This window comes from Gallinula chloropus (assembly GCF_964237585.1).
Source record: "Gallinula chloropus genome assembly, chromosome: 1".
NCBI lineage: Eukaryota > Metazoa > Chordata > Aves > Gruiformes > Rallidae > Gallinula > Gallinula chloropus.
This window is the reverse complement of record NC_140085.1, coordinates 105,068,408-105,087,633: the sequence shown is the minus strand read 5'-3', so window position 1 is coordinate 105,087,633 and position 19,226 is coordinate 105,068,408. Positions and strand designations below refer to the sequence as shown.

The window sequence follows — 19,226 nt, the reverse complement described above, 5'->3', positions numbered from 1 at the left end:
AATCTGCAAACTCAACAACTTCTACTGCAATTTTACTTTCTCTACTCCAAAGATTATTGAAATGTTATCTTTAGAACAGCGGTCACAAAATAAAGTCTGCAACTGTGAAGCTTGATAAAAAACATTGATTTTTCCCTAGCTATGGGATTTAGGAAATTGCTGGGTATAGAAAAGCCTTCAGGTTATACTCGCTACTTTTTATTTGAGTGCTTAAGTATGCTGCAGAAATTATCTTTCTTCAATTAAAAGGTAAAATTTTTAAGAACTTTACAGCCACTAAAACCTTTTCAGCAGGAGAAAGCCTTTAGCTTCAACTTATTTTTATAGTAATGTTTCTCCAAATGATTTGGACTCCTGCTCTACTTGCTCAGGAACTCGTGTCTCAAGTCTTTGTTTCAAAGTACTAAATTGCAAGAAAGGATCTCAAAAGTTTTAAGTTGCTATTTTCCTGTAAGCAATTGCTGTCACTATTGTAAGAATGTGGTTTTAAAAAAATCCAGCTTAAAAACCATAGAAGCAGTTATTTACTACAATATGTTACATGGATTTGAAATAACTATCAATCACTTAAAAAAAAAAAAAAAGAAAACAACAAAACCCTGAAATAATTTACCTGTATTTCTTACACCTGTATTTCAGAAATGCTTCAGGAATCTTAAGTCTTCATCACTTGCATCAGTAGAACAAGCACCTTCAGGGCACTAATCTCCTTTTCAGATAGTTTCCCCAGTTCCTTCTGATTAACTTTTAAGATTTATATTCTTTCACCAGAAATAGGTGGCGGTCAAACTCTTCAGATCCTTGATAGAAATCTGAAGTGCTGTCATAGTTTACAGCAGTCATTAAGGGGGAAACGGCTGTTTCTTTAAGCTATGCAGATCACATGAGATGGTTTCCCTCATTCATCCTGACAAATGTTTATTAATTTAAAAAAATCATAAAGTTCATAGGACAATCTCTCATCTTTCTCCCTCTTTCATGGGGAATGAGGACAGAATATGGCCTAAAATTAGTTCTTTCAAAAGGAGAAAAGCTGACCTGAAGAGAGATCATGTAGACAAGTTCAGATTTAAATTCAAATCCTGGTTTTAAAATTCAAGTGGCTCAGCTGATCCATGATACTGAGAGACGTTCACTGCTAATGCATAATACCTGCCCTGTACCTCCATAGCATTTCTATAATCCCCCAAAAAGCGGAATTGTATTGTTGTTATTTTAATGTAGGTAGCTCGGATGCCTATAAAGCAATTACATTTACAACCCATTTATGTGTGCCAGTAGTCTGACACTGTGGAAACATTTATATGGCTATCTGACAGATGAAAGAGCAAAACCTATTCATTTTCATTCTGGGTGGTACTCTCAGCCCAACCCAGAAACCTTATCACATCGGTGCCTTTTAAGGCATGCCTTGAAGCTACTTTGCACAAAGAGGGGGTGGAAGGAGGAGGAAATTCCAGACCTGAAGCATGTGCCACCTTTTCAGAATAAAATTCCTTGTCAGTTGAGTAGTACAACAAAATCACAGCCAGAAGTGACCTCTCAGAAGTTCTGCTCACTATTCACCTTGCAGACAAGCTCTGTTAACCCTAAAATTAATGACATTGCAAGCTAAACCTCCTTGATATCAAAGATCACCACTGTAAAACATGAATTGGATGGATTAACTTCCATAGGAATTCTTTTTTCCTGCCAAACTGATAATACTGAATGTATTTAGTGTTTTTGAATGGCAAAAATTGATATTTTACATTTCAGTCATTACTGCTGCACACTGATGTGCATATTAGGCAGGGCACTGTAAGAAGTATTGTGAGGTCCTCCAGAGCCACTGCTCAAGGAAGAAGAATTAAGAACTCAAAGGCTGAGGATTGTTGCTCACTCCAAACCAGCTTGTGACTGACTGTCAGTCACTAACAGCCACAGTGTTGGTACCCGTCTTGCAAAGACCTCAAGTCAACTGAGTTACTTGACCTGTTTCGCTGTCAACTGCTGCTGAGTAGCAACTACATTGCCATCGCTGTAACGCTTATTGCCCAACTGCCTAGCAGGACTTCCACTGGAGCCCTAATTTTCACTTCTATCAGAAAGCAAAGCTTGATTCAGCACAAATTACGCATTTATAAAATTAAATGTTAAAAAAGACTGGTTAAGTGCTGCAAAAGGTAGAGAAGCAAAGTAGGGGGAAATATGTCAAATCTTTAGTTGTTAGATTTAGTTAAAATCATTTTTATGATAATATGTGAAATTTGCAAGGTTTTGAAGAAGCCCTACTTTTATTTCCATTAATAGGAAAGCAAAATCTCTTTTAGAACTGAAGTTCTGAGGCACATGTTCTGTGTGCCTTCGGAACACAGGCTTCAGTTACAATGTATATAGTAGTATTGCTACAGTCCTACTTCAAAGCATAAAGGTAAGTCATCTTTATGCCTTGGAAATCTCCAAGAAAACATGAGCACCTTGCACATATTAAATACATGTACAATAATCATATCAAACTTGCTTAGTGCAAGAGCAAGAGAGAAATTCACTGGTTCTAGAGATGCACTTTTGGCCATTGTTTGCCTTTTTGGAGCACATTGGATACTTAGTAACATACAGTGTATTGGTAGAATAGAATTACTCTGGGATGCTTCCTGGCAGTTTGCATTGACTGATGTATTTATTTAATATTTAATCACCTCCTGAACGAAACGCTTCCACATGAATTTAGCAGCGTCTCTGGGTGCCTTACACATGCACTATACATTGCTGTAAAATAAAAACAGTGGACTGAGACACTCTAGTTTTAGGAAAATGCAAACAACATCAGGATTACATTTTCTTAACTATTTAGCTTTCCAAGGAGAAAAGAAGATAACTTGACAAACAGTTTCATGCATGGAAATGCTTTTAAGCTGCAATAGTAAGAGAGTAAGTGAAGGGTTCAAACTTCCATGCCAATTCAGAACTACAAATTTGGTTTAGGAATATGACTGAAATTGCTATACAAATACATCATCTGTACTTCATCTGGGAGAAACGCTTATAAACCTCAGAGCTGGGAGTCTGTGTGCAAGGAAATGCAGATTCCAGTAATCAGAATCTGTGGTGCTGGTGCCATGCAGAGGAAGAACATTAAAAGGGAAATCATACTCCCTCCCCTTATCTGTGTTTTCTACAGTCAGTGTTATATACAGTTGAGTTGACAGTTCATAGTCAGCGTACACAGATAGGGCCCCCTTGCCTAGCTCACGGGCAGCACTGTGAGGCTTTCCGGAGACAGGGAGCACCGCAGAGCACGCACTATGCACTCACACGTTTGCTAGGTCAAGTAGGGCTGGAGCTGACCTGGAGGTGATGATACTGACAGAGCCAGGGCAGCTCTCTGTGGAGACACCAGGTTAGCTATTCAGCCTGTTTCAACCACACATCCCTGACACCTCGTTATCTCAATTAGCCCTGCTGTTGCACGCTCTACCTTTTAATACCCTAGATAAGCCTGCACAGTGCAGAACGGACACAGGTCAATCGCAGTGCTTCAGGCCTGAAAAATGACAAGTAAGAAGAGGGTATGTGCTCTTAACAGCGCTACCAACTCTAAGGTCTGAGAAGCGACCTGAAGAGCACAGCTTGCATCCCCTTCTGTGTGACAGCTCCCCTGTACAGGCATTTGACAGATGATGACAGACCCTTTCCTACTGTAGGCACGCATCTTCTGTGGTTACTGTTAACAGCTCTCATATTCTTTCTTGGACTACAGGCTGGTATGAAAGCAGTACAGATGTCAAGAGGGAAAAATTCCAAAACAATCCCCCACAAAAACTGAGGAAAATCCAAAACCAAGTGAAAAACCACCCCTCTTTCTCCTTTGCTGAATTTAGTAAGTCTACGCGGTGGCAGCTGTAACTTCTGAGGCCACGGTTAGTAACACAGCCCCCTGCTTACAAAGTTGTAACAGAAATAACTATTTGTAACAACAGAGTACACATTTACATTTACCCTACAGTCAACACATCTAGTATCTATTACCAAAAGTGGAAACGAGATCTGTCATTTCTAATTCTTAAATCACCTAGAAAAAATAAAATTCTCCTCAAAGACTTGTGTGTACACACAGTCTGTTCAATGCCATCTTACCACTGAAAAAAGATCAAATCTACCTCTTTAGATGGAGAATCCTCAAAACACTGACCCTTTATAGCAAAATGAAGTATTTTAAGCTAGAAGGAAGAGGTGGGGAGAGGAGGGAAGACAAGAGGGAGAAGAAAAAGTGAAAAAAAAAAAGTGGAAAAAGTTCTGAATGGAAAATAGATGTTTTCTAGAGAAGTCTTTTTTCCTACTTCCCATAAAACTGTGTCTCCTGGATACTGTAATGAATAGATTTTGATGGTAATTTACTACATTACTATTCTGGTTGCAGCTGAGATAAAATTACTTTTTCTTTCTAGTAGCTGTGCGTTGGATTTAGGATTAAACTAATACTGATAAACTGATGTTTTAGTTGTCATTAGGCAGCCATAGTGCTTACACTAACTGAAGGACTTTTCAGCTTCTCACACCCTGCCAGGTGCAGCAGAAGCTACAGAGCACAGCCAGGACAGCTGGCCCAGGTTGGCCAAAGGGATGTGCTCTGCCATATATTGCCATGCTCCAGATATAACTGGGAAAAACAAGCTGGGAGGCAGGATCACTGCTTGGAAACAGACTGGACATTGGGTTGTTTTACTTTCCTTTTGCACATGGTGAGCAATTGCATTTGTGCATCTTCTGTATTATTGCTATTACTATTATACCTGTTGTTACCATTACTATTATTCCATTCCTTTGTTATCCTATTAAGCTGTCTTTATCTCAACCCATGAGATATCTTTCCATTCTCGTCCCTTTCTCTTACGGGAGGGAAATGAGCAAGTGGCTGCATGGTGCTCAGTTACTATCTGGGGTAAAACCATGACAATTACCAAACACAAATTGGCCTTACACATTACAATTTCTCACATCAATCGCTTCTAGGAAGACATCAGTAGAGACAAATGGCTCAGGAGGTAATGCATGCACACTGGGAAACTAATTATCCCATAGCAATATCTGCAGACTAAAGCTGTTATAGTGTAAATATCTACTGTGTAATACAAATATTTAAATTTAAAAAAAAAACAAAAACAAAAAAAGAATCTTGCTGAATCAAGACTTAGGTTATGATACTCTTTCTTAAAAGTACCATTTTAAAAAACAAAATTCAAATATTTCACTCTATATTTCTGCATCTTCATACTTACGTGATTTTATAACTAAATAGCACCGTTAACCTAAATGAGATTACAAGAACATGTTTGCTTATAATTTGGAATAGGACTATGAAGGATTTAGGCTAACAATATCTTATTTCCAGAAATTAAACTGCTCAACCAGTCATAAAGATTTTTTTCTTAATACTGACATTTTAGAAGGTTAACAGTTGATATAAGACACAATCTTCAGTACAAATTACCACTTTAAAAACAATTCAGCCTTCCTCTTTTGAATAATCTGTGCTTACTGCTCTGTGGTGGTTCAGCCCCAAGCAGCAGCTGAGCACCACACTCTGCTTGCTCACTCCTGGAGGAGAAACAGAGAGCCCTGTGGGTTGGGATAAGGGCAGTTTACTGAGAAGCACAGCAAGAACAAAATCCAGGGACAAATTGCATACACCAGATGATAACACAGAGTACCTTACAGACCCAAGGATAGCACTGAGCCTCACACCAATGCCCCAGCAGCACTCATACTGCCTGGGAGGCACCAGAAGAACCCCTCCCCAACCAGCCCCTCCCATGGGGGAGTAATGCCAGGTGGTGCGGAAACAGCCCAGGCTGACTCAGCTCACCTGTGCTGTGCTGGGTGCTTAGGGAGGTTAGCTATGGCCTGGCCTGAACCAGGACATGCTCACATGTTAATCTTTTCTTCTAAAGCACTGAGCATAAGAGTTGGTTATTTTGCAAACATAAGATATCAGTGTTGATATATAAACATAATGGTGATCAACAAAATGAACATCTCAAAATTATTGGGTTTAAAAGACCTTTGACAAAAGAGTTCCTCTTTTCCCAGCAGCTACAGATGTTAGGGACAACAAATGTTTCTAGTGGAAAAAGGAGAGCAGGTTAAGGACAGGACCTTTCCTGTTACAGTAAATGTGTGAAAATAGAAGCCTGCTACCAGATAAGATACTTTCAAGCCTGTATTTCCCCAGAACTCCATAATGACTAATTGCCACTGAACAGAGTAAAGGACAAAAGGACCATCAGCGCTTCGAAAAAAGCACCAAGATGACATCATTGCCTGTCTTCCAGCCAGGAAAGGAAGAGAGGGATTATCTGAACAGTGAACATCTGGATCGTGTATATAGAGGCAGTGAAGGATTTTTATACATATTAGTTTACCAAGTTCCACTGAATTTTTATCTTACAAGGAAGCGGTAGTGCTACAACACCCTTCTATAATGAAAAAGCAACAGGAATTCCAGTGGTCTTAGTTAATGTATTTAAAAATACACAAACAGATTTTTCATTCACTGCTTCTTTACAACATTTAATTGAAACAAAAAAAAAAATTGCCAGATACTTGAACTTGTAACTCTTTCCTTTCAAGCTAAAACAATATAGTTTGGTAACACTGGTTTTTGTCTTTCTGATAGGGTTTCAGATACAAAGGTTGCAAGTGAGATGATACTGATCACACAGAAGTTCAAAATATATATGGTTCCCCATCCCAGTACCACTTACTGTTTAGAAAAGAAATCTTGTATTCAAAGTGCTTCAATTTCTTAAGAATGTAACTCAAACCAAATTTATACTTTTACCAGGATTTTTGTTTTGTTTTCTACACAACAGAGTTCCTGCATAAGTTGCAACACTAATAGCTGCATGTAGTCTCAACTATTCTGTGTATAGTAACTCTATAAAGTTGATGTGGAAAAAAAAAATCAGTTTTATTCTCGATTGGAGTACCATGCAAAGAAACAGTCTTACCTTGAACTGTTAGAGTTGCTGATGCTTCAGCTTTTCCAACCATATTTTCTGCAACACAAGTATATGAGCCCATGTCTCCTGCCATAACCTTCCGGATTTTCAAGGTATGATCATCACGGATTTCATATCTTTAAACACACATAGTAATAAACAATGAATAGGAATAGGAGAACTTTGTACAATTTCTGTAAAGGGTAACAATGTGGTGGGTTTGCTCTCATTTTTATTCCTACATTTGTCTTAGAAATAAAAATACGTATAAATCCTTATAAAGTGATAATGATCATATTTATATTATGCCTGGAGGTTGGTAGCACTGCCTGTGGCAGGGGGATGGAAATATATTTTTTGGCCTGAAAAGTTAATTGGAAACTTAGTAACAAACCATGTATGGCCAAGGCTGCTTTCTACATTACTACACTGCATTTTATATCAACTGCAATTCCAATATATACTTCTTGATATTTTATTCTAATTTATTATTTGTTACATGTTTTCCAAAACTTTTGCAACTAAAAAAGACTCTTCAGGTAAAGAATTAATCTGCATCAGTTATTACTGACAGAACTTAGTTATTTTTTTATTGTATCTGTCATGTGCTGTCGCAACGAGTGCTTGAGAACAAGCTGCACTTAAGTTTCAATATACATTATAACTTCAAACAGAGCTCAGTGATAATTAGAAACATCTTATTTGACCAGCCAGACCTGAAGAAAAAGACGAGTTAGCTGTCAAATTTTGAATGGCTAGATGTCATTAAAAAGGTAACTCCATGTATCGCACCTTGCTTTTGGTAACTCCCCATCATCTTTTCTCCATCTTACTGTAGGGACTGGGTCACCTCTTGCCTCACACTTGAACTCTGCACTGTCATCAACAGTTACAGCCAAATTACTTGGTCTCTTCACAAAAGATGGTCTCTCTGAAAGGAAAGGAAGAAAAAAAAAACCAACAGGGATTAGTCCAGCAATTCTGTATCTGAATTGTGATTTTCCCTGAAACATTACAGTTAGAGCAAGAAAGCAGGGTGATTAAGCTGATGGAAGTGCTTCTGGTGCTGGTCCTCTCACACCCAGGCTCAGGACAAGAGCTCAGCCAGGAAGCAGAAGATCTGTAGCTATGCAGGTGGCCAGTGCTGTGAACCTCTAGCACAAGAGGCAGATGCTCTCAACAGCGGCTCAGTACCCAAACAGAGACTTCCTTTTTTCTTCTGTATCATCCCTGCTGATACAGCTAAAGGTAAACACAACCTACACAGAAAACCTAAATACACAGCAGTCCTCAGATAGAAGCAGGCCTGTGGTAAGGATCGAGACAAATGACCACTCATCTCCTACACTGCTTCAGAAAGACAGAAGGCACAAATCAAACATTTTCTCACTTGAGGTTTTGACTCAATGTTGCTTCTAAATCTGGGGCTAATGAAGGCCCAGCACTGTAGCTCTGTGAGGTTGCTCGCAAATGTCAGCAGCAAATAGCATTTGATGCGATCATTTCTGATGCTGCATTAAAAAGACAATATTTTCTTTGACTATCACACATAAAACAATCCCAAAACCCCACAAAGTTGTCCGCAATTTTTGTTTAGAAAAATCACTGTTGTCCCTGATTTACACACTTTTCTACCTGTAACAAAGATTAAAAAGCTTTACGCTACTGCACTATTCATGGTTTCATACCAGGCTGGAGTGCAGTAAGCTTTGTACATGAGTAAAGAAGAAAAGGATTTTGTTTTTAACAGTTTCTGAGATACTCCAGGAAGGATTACCCATCTAGAAAGGCAGCACCAAGTGACAACCTGATGTCCGAAAAAGAGCAGGGAAGGTTTAACCAGAGAGTACTTTGCAGGTTCCTTTGCCTCAGGCAAATGACCCTTTTGCCTACAAACGTGTGAAAGCTTTGAGGGACTTGAGAAGGCAGTTTCATGTCTTGACTTGTGGGTATTAAAGCTATAAACATTATCTCCCTGGAACTGGAAGAGTCTGAAGCCACTGGCACAATCAGGAAGTGTGAATACCCAAAAATATGCCCTGAAATTCTCACAGGAGTATAAAAGCGCCAGACAGAAGGGTAAAGAGACAAACCCAGTGAGTGTGTCACATTTGTGTTTAACAAAGGTGGTTCCAAGTATTACTTTAACTTTGCAGATAAAGATACAGAGATTCAGTATTACAAACCCTTACTGAATAGTTCAAAAAGCATTGATGTGGAAATGTGAACTGAACAAAACCCTGAAAAAGAACTTCCTTTATTCTCAGGATATCCAGCCCAACTGGACACTTGTGTTGCAGAAAACCTATCTTTGCTTGCAATGCTAGGCAAATAATGTTAGATGAAATAGCAAGTTGATCTTCAAGCCCTCAGTTTTAGCCTGGATTTGCATAAAAGTGAGAAATAAAACAGGGACATACAGACACAAATCTAGCCGTCTATTAAAAAAAAAAATACAAATATAGACACACACATATACACTTTCTTGTAGGTGTAGTAAAAACATAGTTTGAATGCAAGAAAAAAAGAAAAACAACAGAGAATAAACTTGAGAGGAAGAATAGTTTGGGGGAAAAAATTTCAACTTAATTATGCAAGAGAGTAAGAAGCCATCTTCAGCACCACAGTGAAAGCCACAAGAGGCACCTCCTTCTCTAGATCAGTCTCCTAAAGGAAATGTCTGCCCATTCGTAACACTCTTATTCAAACACATGAATGGATAAGGGAAATCAGCACTGATTTATGTATCTGTCTTTGTCACACAAGTATTCAGTAAATACAAGGAAAGCTTAGCAGGGATCACTTTTAAAATTTCTAGTATTACAGTTTCTGACATGTAATCCTCCTTCTGATCTAAAGCAGAGACTTAAAACCACAAATTCAACTTCTAAATAGCCAAATGTCATAAACAGAAGATTTCTGTTGAAAGATTTTAATATATGAAGTCAGCACAGTTCTCATGCTTTTCCATGCATATCTAAGGCCTGAGTTGAAAGAATAAGATGTATCAAAGATTTTGAGAGAAAGTGATAAGACATTCAAACTTTTACTCTCCTGTTTGAAAATAAAACCTCACCAATTTTCCTCGGCTGAAAATCAGGAATAGATTTGAAGGGAAGACACGATGAAGGAAAAATGCAAAGACAGACCTTTTTCTGCAATGCATCTCTCTTACAGGTGTTTGGGAGAAGCCATATTTTCCAGCCTGGATTATCTAACAGTCCGTACCATGATTCCCTGGTTAGTAGTAGTAGACTAGTGAGTAGAACTAAAGCAGTTAACTGGTAGATCTGACTAGAAGCCCAGTGCTGGAACTGTACTCATGTTACTATGACCTTATTTCAATTCTAGACTTTGTTCTGAAGTTCTAAAAGTCTATTAGACAATAAATTTTCTCCCATAGTGCTTCAAAGGTGGGTTTGAAAGCAGCCAGATAGCAAAAAGAATCCAAGGTGATTGCAAAGCCACTTACTGCCTCCCATTTGCTAAAACACAACTGACAAAAAAAATGTCAACGAAAACACTGAAAAGGAAACAGATGAGAATGACCCTTGATAATAGCCTTCTTAGGAGAAACAAAAGGTGGACACCTTTATTTTCATGGACATTTTCATTAGCAGAGTCTTAAAACAGGAGTTCTTACCTAAAACAGTGAGCTCCGCAACTTCACTTTCACGTTCTCCAACCATATTTGTTCCAACACAAACATATTTGCCAGCATCATTCTTTCTTGTGTATGTGATCATAAGCTTTCCTCCTCTGATCTAAGACAAATCAAAGATAATGAAAAAATACTTTAAAATGAACTAGCAATTTAATAATATTTATTAACATGTAAAAGGTTTTGTTACAGATAATGGCAAGACCAAGCTCTCAGTGATATTCCAAATCATCATCCAAAAAAGTAAAATTACTATTATATTGGTTTCCTTCTTTTATGCAAAAAGGCTTAGCTTTACATCAGTATTTTAAAAATCTCTCATATTTGGACCCCTGTTACTCTTTTGTGTGACGCAACACTGGCTGTTCTACAGCCTGTTTAATGTGTGTTGTCCAGAAGGATGACAATTCTTTCCTACGTACTATGACAGTTTGTTATAATCAGGTGGAGAATAAAAATTAACACCAGACATAAATTCCATTTTCACATCAAGTGCTGCAATTTTGCTTGACAAGAAACCTGAGTACATTACCCTAACATTGGTCATGCTTGTTATTATTCAAGAATATTGTGTTTGTTTAGATTTCATTTCCATAGGAAGCAAAGAATTCTTTTTTATTCTTTAGTTCTTCTCCTTTAAATAAGTAATTTTAGTGGCTGATAAGCAGCTGGATAGAAGCAATTAAACCTTTACTGGCAAATGAATAACATTCTGCTCTTAATTCTGAATTCAGTTTTTGGAATATAATGGAATTCCAATAACCCTAAAATTGGAAAACATACTTGCCCTTTGTGATTCCAAATCTTATTATTTTATTTTAAAATATTTATTTAATACATATGGAAATATCTAATCTCCCTTTAGAAATATTCATTCTCCCATTTGTCTGACAAAATAATTGAACACGTTTCAAAGTTCACCAAAATGCAGTAAAATTTGTGTAACCAACTGAATACATACTGTGTTTAATATACAAACCCATTATTTAATCACATTAATCACATTTTAAAGTGAACATATGCTTATAAATCCAATCACATATGAAAACCACTGTAGTTCAGGGCATAGGTGGAAGTAAACAATAAATAAAAGTTACATGTGAAGATACATGAAAGGATCCAATGTGGTCAGTGACAAGGAGAGTGTTCTCAGTATGAGATATTTTGCTCAAGTTGCCTAGAGCTAGAAATCCATCCTTGAAAATTTGACATCTTGAACAGCATTGGACTCTTATTATCATTGTAAGATGTATGCACACGAAGATGACAGTCAGTTATTGAGATAAATGAACACGAACATGTAACATAGATAGTGTTGCATACAAATATCATTCTGTTGCCTTTGGCACTCCTTCTTTGAGAACAGAAAAGATACGTCCTTTATCATCTAGAAATCTAGTAATGCTGAAACTTCAAGGGGGATCTGAGGCATGAAGAATGAGAAAATTAAGGTGACCTGCAAACACACATTTTTCAAGAATTTGTATGCATTTTTAGATAGCTGACCACCTGAAACAGTAAGCATGAGAAGAGAAAGGAACATGTAACTAAAAGTCTAACTATATTTATTACTTTCTACTTCCTAAATGACAGAAATATGTTTATTTCCAATTAACCTATGCAAACAATTTTAAAAACAATTTTAGAAAGCTTTTGGGGTATTTGTATATCCAGATACATATGCAGAAATATATACTTCTCATGTATATCAATATTGAATGCACTAGATTTAACAAAGAAATCTATTTACATATCACAAGAATTTAGCAACTCTGCTGAGGACTTCAAGCCCACATGAACCAAAAGCAGTGATTTTCATACATGTCTTAAGAGCTGAAGTCCTACTGACATTCAGTACCACTTGTGCTCCTCTGTGATTCTGGCACCTAAGAAAATCCCATTCAAACTCATTACAGTATGCCATGGCTGTGTATTTTGCACAAATTGTAACCTCCAGCAAGTACTATCTAGGAATTTCTTCTAGTAATCACAAGAAGACTCTTTTCAAAGCAGAGATAGAGGGAAGCATTAAAGCAGAAACATTCAAACAACTAAAAAAAATTAAATAAATCACTGAGAGCTGCTTTTCTTCCAAGCTATTTGAGATTTTCATGAAGAAGGAGAAGCAGAGGAAACATTCCCTCATGGATACTGAGGCAGATTTCCAAAGCTCTAACATGCCTACTGAAGGAAGCTGTGCTTCTGAGATGGAATTCAGAACATATTTGGTGTCTTTTTCCTAAGGGCTTCCCTCTGCTGATCATGGTTGCTTGTTTGTTTTCCTTAAAAGAGAAGGAGGATTCAGAACTTTCACTACAATGACGCCACATTAACTTGTGACGGATTACACAGTTACAACAAAATGTACCACTGTGCACATGGAATTATGCATGTCTGTAACCAGAGCACTCACAGATGGCTAGAAGAAAACGCACTTCCGCTCTTGGATCACTGTAACACTCCATTTCCATGAAGTGTTAGCAATTAGGTACACGCCATCTCCGTAAGATTGATCAAGCCCTTCTGTTTATTACCAAGACATTGCAAAGCAGATTTGGAGCTATGACAAATTTATGTTCTATTTGTGTGGTGTTTGCCACATTTTCTCTCAACAGGAAATACTAGAAATACCCACGGACTGTAGAGCAATGGCTTTAACTAACAAAGTGCACAATGAAATACACACATGTGATAAACAAGGATAAACAAGCATTTCCTTGCTTTACTAAATTAAATCTAGTAACTTGGTACCACAGTGTGTCTCCAGCATTTAGAGCGGTGAAGAGCCAAATCATCTTGGGGGGGGGGGGAAGTATCTGAAATCATGCAAATTACAAACTATTCATAGTCTGTGGAAACTTAACAGTTAATCAAGGCGTTTTAATGTGAGTTCTTTGGCTCTTCTCATATTCGTGTCCCTGCCACAGAGTACACCAGCTGGAGTTTATAGTAGCAAATAATATAATGGCTTGAAAAAGTGACAGGCAGTGTAACATTTCATCTCAAACCTCCAGAAGAGTTGTTACCATGATGAATGCAAAGAAGAATCTTTTCTTCCTAGCAAACAAGATCTAGCAAGCAGTTTTGTTACACTACTCTGGTAGATACTACATATCATGGGAAAAGAATTGCTTTGCTAACTGCCAAAGTCTTAAGTCCAATTTTGAAAAGATGGAAGTCAGTATCGTGTTCCATTTATACAGAAATGATGCCAATGACTTTTTGACTTTTCACGCCTCTCCAGAATTTTGTTCTGTTCTGTGCCTTGCAGCAAACGTATCAGGGCTGCACAAGTAGAGAATACAAGAACTGCACTGAATATGGATGAATATGGTGTGATCAGCAGTTTGCAGATGATCTTCATTTGCCTGTTGTAGCAATGTACCGTGAGAAGACCAGACATGTGGCCCATCTAGACTCACTATTGCCCTGACATGTCTAGGCTTGCCCTAATATAATCAGGCCTGAGGGGCGAGCAGAGACATGTATGGGCAGAGCTGGTGAGCAGTGACAGAATATGCTGAAGCCTGAAAGAACAAGAAGAGAGGAACAAAACTAGAAACAGTAATGATGCATTGATGAGGAAAATGAAACTATCCAAGGAAGCTATCCATGGGAACAGTGATCGAAATTGCAAGGATGCCAAAAACTGCCTGATGAAGACTAACGTAATTCTGTGGTTTTAACCAATTATTAACAAGAATAAGATGCGTGAGCAGAGCGTGTAGCCAATAGCAATATAATGTAGTTCATCTACTGACATAGAAAATATAAATAAGCTGCGTGTATGTTTCAATAAATGAACTCAACATTGATCACATTGGTCTGAGTTAGGTCTGTCCTTCAACTCCCGCAGCCTGTAACATGTATGGACATCTGTGCACATGTTAAAAGAATATATGATAGCATGGTGACTTACAAAGACTTACTCAAACCTATTTTCTATGACCTGCCTGACCAACCACATTTTGCTCCTCATGAGCAAACTGCTCATTCAAGCAAGTCCACTTCATTTATTTCTTTAAACAATAGTTGGGGATGTCCATACAGAAAATTCTGGGCACCCAGAGAGTTAACTAGGTCCAGAATTGTAAATTATGGCCACCCAGCAGCAAAAAATCATATACAAATAATGAATCAACTCGGTCAGCCAATAAATCAAATCCATAAAAAATTACCCAAGGGTTCTACAACATACCACCAAGTATTCAGTATAGCTGTACACATATATATACTCACACACTTAAGCCTAAAACCATATTTTATGTACCTATGCCTATTGTATGTGCATGTGTAAATTTCTGTATGTATAAATCCATACCCATCTGTTAGAGTTAAGAAATGTTTTTATACATGCGGGTGATTAATTTACTTTTCACAGAAAAGTGCTACGAAATAAGAGAAAGAATGAAGCCATGAGAGAAAAGCTGGTAAGTCCAAATATAAAGGTGACTGGTATATGCTTTAACTTTCTTTTCGCTCCTAGTTTCATTCTATTTAATAAATGAAATCTGTTCTATTGCAAAATAATTCTAAAGCAAACTCAAATCCATAAGAAAATGAAATTTAGACTGCAGAGTGAAATACTGACCTCTGCTTATATGGCCAGGCTTTCTGCATGTGCAGTACCGCAAGTTTCCCATGTTTTCAGTCTTCTACAGTACAGCATACATAATATCACATTTTATTTAAATGAAAAGTGACAGGCATGTGATATTAATCTGTCAGACACGGGTTTTGCTTTAAAAGCATACCATCTAATTATAAATGACAATAAAAGAGTGAAAGAACAAGGCAAGTATAGGCAATTATAATTAATAGCGTCGCCGATGGTAGATAGAGGTAAAATGGAGTAAAATGGAGATAGTGCTTGCTCAGTTCCTTCCATGAAGTCTAGCATCCCAAATCAGATTAGTCTACCCATACTACGATTTAGCATTGCAGCACAGATTCTAAGACATGTAATGTCAGCAGTAGAAGACCACTTTCCAGTTTTTACCAAGTTGAAGAACTATCTTTAATTCTTATTTTGAAATGTGTATCTCATACCAAGCCTTGTGACTCCAATGTATTCTTACTTACCTATTTTAGCATGCCTAAATATCAGACACTAAACTTCAAAACATGTTCAAAATAGGTCTTTAACAATGATTAAAGTTTGTTCTTGCTTAACTTCAAAGCTCAGACAGAGGAGTCTGTCCCATTTTCAATTCCATTCTCTGGGACCCCAGGAAGGTACCTGCTGCCTCCTCCAGATCAAACACACAAAAAATTCTATTTGAAAGAAGTTTAAAACATACTTTCAAGTGGTCTTCCTGTGCTGTAAATCTCTGTCATGACAAAGTGCAAGTCAATTGTTCCCCCCTACCATACAGGCCAACAAAACATTCTTGTAATGATGACAGGTCTGAAGATTGAATCTCTAAAGGACAGTGCAAACCGCATAGGAAGATAGCTTTACTTATAAAGAAAGAGCATTTAAGGTAGATAGAATGACAATCGATTCAAGCTGTTGCTTCTGGCACCCCTGCCAATCTGGCCAGGACACTTCAAAGTCAGAATCAGATTCAAGTCCATTCGCAGTCTCCCTTCCTCTCTTTTATGGCCTCATTATTAATGGCTTCATCTACAAGAAGATGGGTATCTACAAAGGCTTAAGGGTTATCAGTGTCCTGAATTGTTTGGTGACTTCAGAGGGAGCTGAGGTTTATTCAGCACTTGGCATTATCACAAGACACCAAATACCAGAATTACCATATGTGTTTGATACTTCACCCAACAAACAAGGTCGTGGAAACAGATAAGATACATGTAGAATGTTATAAATCAACTTCAGAAATGAAAAATCCATACCTCAGCATATATAATTTTCAGAAGTTAAAACCTGTAACAATCCCAAACTTACTTTCTGCAAACATTTGGCTTTTGTTAATCACAAAGGAAGACTTAATTCAAAATAGGCTGTACTGGCTCATGCTAATCAGAACCAATTTCTGAACAGACAGCTATGTTTATATGAAAATATTTGAACCAGTGAAATACTTTCCTGAAATGTTTTCACAGCTACAGCACAAAACATTTACTATGTAATACTTCCTTTCTTATTATAAACCAAGATTAAAATCCTCTTACAATAAAAACACGTTACAACTACCTTCATGGCTTTAAAACTGCCCTACCAAGATCTCACACACACACAAAAAAAATCCCAAACACCCCCACCCCCCCAAAAAAGGAGAGAGAAAAAGAGGGAAAAAAAGAAAAAAGTAGAAGAAATTAGCAAATGTTTTCCTCAATAGAGATGTTCCACAATGTACAGAAAACACACTAAACTAATAGGCAACACATATGGCACATCCTGTGTGTCAGTAAAGTATATGGAACAAATCAATCTTTCTGCATACCCAAAGAAAACCCAACTGAGCCCAACATGGGAACAATGTGTATGCAGTGACAACTAGAATATTTTTGTAAAACTGTAAATTTAACCTCACGCAAGATTCTCCCTTGGCTGCACGGGTGCCTATGTAGCTTTCACTGCAATCCGTGACTGAAATCAGAAATAAAAGTGAACTTGAACTGAACTCAGTGTCTGGTATGTCTTAATTTCTCTCCCCTTAAGCAAGTATCTGATTTGAAGTATCTGTTACACAGGAATTTTCTTTTAAGCATCACTACTGCTGTGTTATGTGCACACCTCGAAGGATAAAATCCCAGACCAGCTGGGGTTAATTTGCCACCAAAAAAAAATCTCACAGTTTTTAATTATGTTACATGAAGTATCACAAATGTAATACTGAAAAATGATCCTAAAACCCCACAAATTTTGAAACATAAAAAATGCCTACCTGGTAGCCATAAAAGAAACGACATAGCCCAAATCTAGAGAGTTCAGCAGCCTATTTCCCACTGAGAGTGCCCACCCTGCAAACGACAGACCCAAGGCCACTCTGCGAGGCTGTGCTGGAAAGTCATCAAGAATGAACCCAAAGTTGGTTTCAGGCCAGCCCTCCGGGGATCACAAGGGTCCATTTACCCAACCAGATCAGACTCCACAGTGACTCTGCCCAATGCAGGATATGCCTAAACCTTCAAGATGGCACCAGGGGTAGGGGTGGAGGGGACAGGAGGACCATACTGCTTCAGAGGAGTATGGACTCTGCTGGTGATTTCAGTTCCTAACTCTCATTGTAGGTATTGACCAATGCTGCCTTGCTTTTCTAAACCTGGAGTTAATGCTGGCAGGACAACGACATGGCCTTAAGACAACTTTATATCAGGGGGTGTATTTCCATGATAGGGAATTTCCTGCTTTCCTCATGGGAAAGACAAGCTGTGCAGAGTACAAGTGTCCAACAGCAAAGTCTTAATTTTCAACTTCTGAGCATAGAGGCAGGGTAGATAAAACATCAGTAAGGTGTGTGATCTGATGAAACACATTTCTCAGAGTGCAGGTCTCTCACAGTCATCGTGTGAAAATATGGGATTTTTAAAGGTCCTAATATAGGGAGTTCTGAAGGGAACTGTTCTGACAGGACTCAACTTATTGAGAGCTTTGAAGCAGGCATTGATAGGTCTTCTACAATGAGCTCCCACAATAAACTGAAAGTCTTTTAACATGAAAAGACAAGATTCTCCTGGATTAAAAAGTACTACTGTGAAACAACAGCAACAAAATTATCACAGTCTGAGGAGAGACAATAGAAATAATAATAATAAAAGGAATTATCCAGAATTTCTCTCTTGACATGGGTCTGTGCAGAGGGTCATTATTTTCAGCTTTGGCTTCAGTCATTCCGTGACCTTCTGAGCTGTATCAGATTTGTCTCAGATTTCCACTGGCCTCAAAGAGAGAGCACACCCCCTCTGAGGCTGGTTGTGCACTGCTGGCTCCTTACTGAAGGGGATGCGAATTACAGGCTCCCGGATCCTTTCCGTGACCGTTGCACTTCCTGCACTCGATTGCCTGTGAAAGCTTTCTTCCCTGGAGCCAGCACAGCAGCTTCCCAAGGGGAGAAGGAATTTCTGCCTTCCTCTCTGGGTAAACCTGAGCCCATATAGCACAGAATACAAACTGAGAAGCAAACTTAAAAACACACACACACACAAAAATAACCCAACCCACCCCCCCTCCCTGCCCAAACCCTGAAAACTCACAGATGGTAAAATGCAGTTTCCACACATTTCCAAGTTGGTATTTTGACAGTTTTGAATCCTGAGGCATATTTGACTTCTCATTCAAAACATTGTCCTTCAGAACTTTATAATCAAGCTTACTTCCAAAGAAGCGCTGGCACTACCAGCTAAGCACCACAGATACCTAAATAATTCACAAAACGTACCCTTGAAAGACTATAAAATGTTTTCTAACTTAAATACTAAAACACCTGCTGTCCTGGGTTCAGCTGGGATAGAGTTAATTCTGACTTTTGATCAAGATGACATGTCATGGAAATGAGACAATACTTAAAAAAATAAATACATAAACCTGGCTTAAGTTTCAATCACATTTGTCTCTGAGCCTAAGCTGTGTATAACTCTAACTTTCATACCTAGGCTATGCTGGACATACAGGATTGTGA

The 19,226-nt window shown here is 38.1% G+C and overlaps 1 protein-coding gene across 1 annotated transcript in view; it reads right to left on the bottom strand.

Annotated features, from left to right (window-relative positions):
* ROBO1 (roundabout guidance receptor 1) overlaps positions 1-19,226 on the bottom strand; it is a gene marked incomplete at both ends in the record, with an annotated part of 524,504 nt that overhangs the window by 72,884 nt on the left and 432,394 nt on the right. The window contains 3 exons of the mRNA XM_084279118.1: positions 6,993-7,120; positions 7,776-7,914; positions 10,627-10,747. Coding sequence (XP_084135244.1) covers positions 6,993-7,120; positions 7,776-7,914; positions 10,627-10,747 — 388 coding nt within the window. The remainder of the gene's footprint in view (positions 1-6,992; positions 7,121-7,775; positions 7,915-10,626; positions 10,748-19,226) is intronic.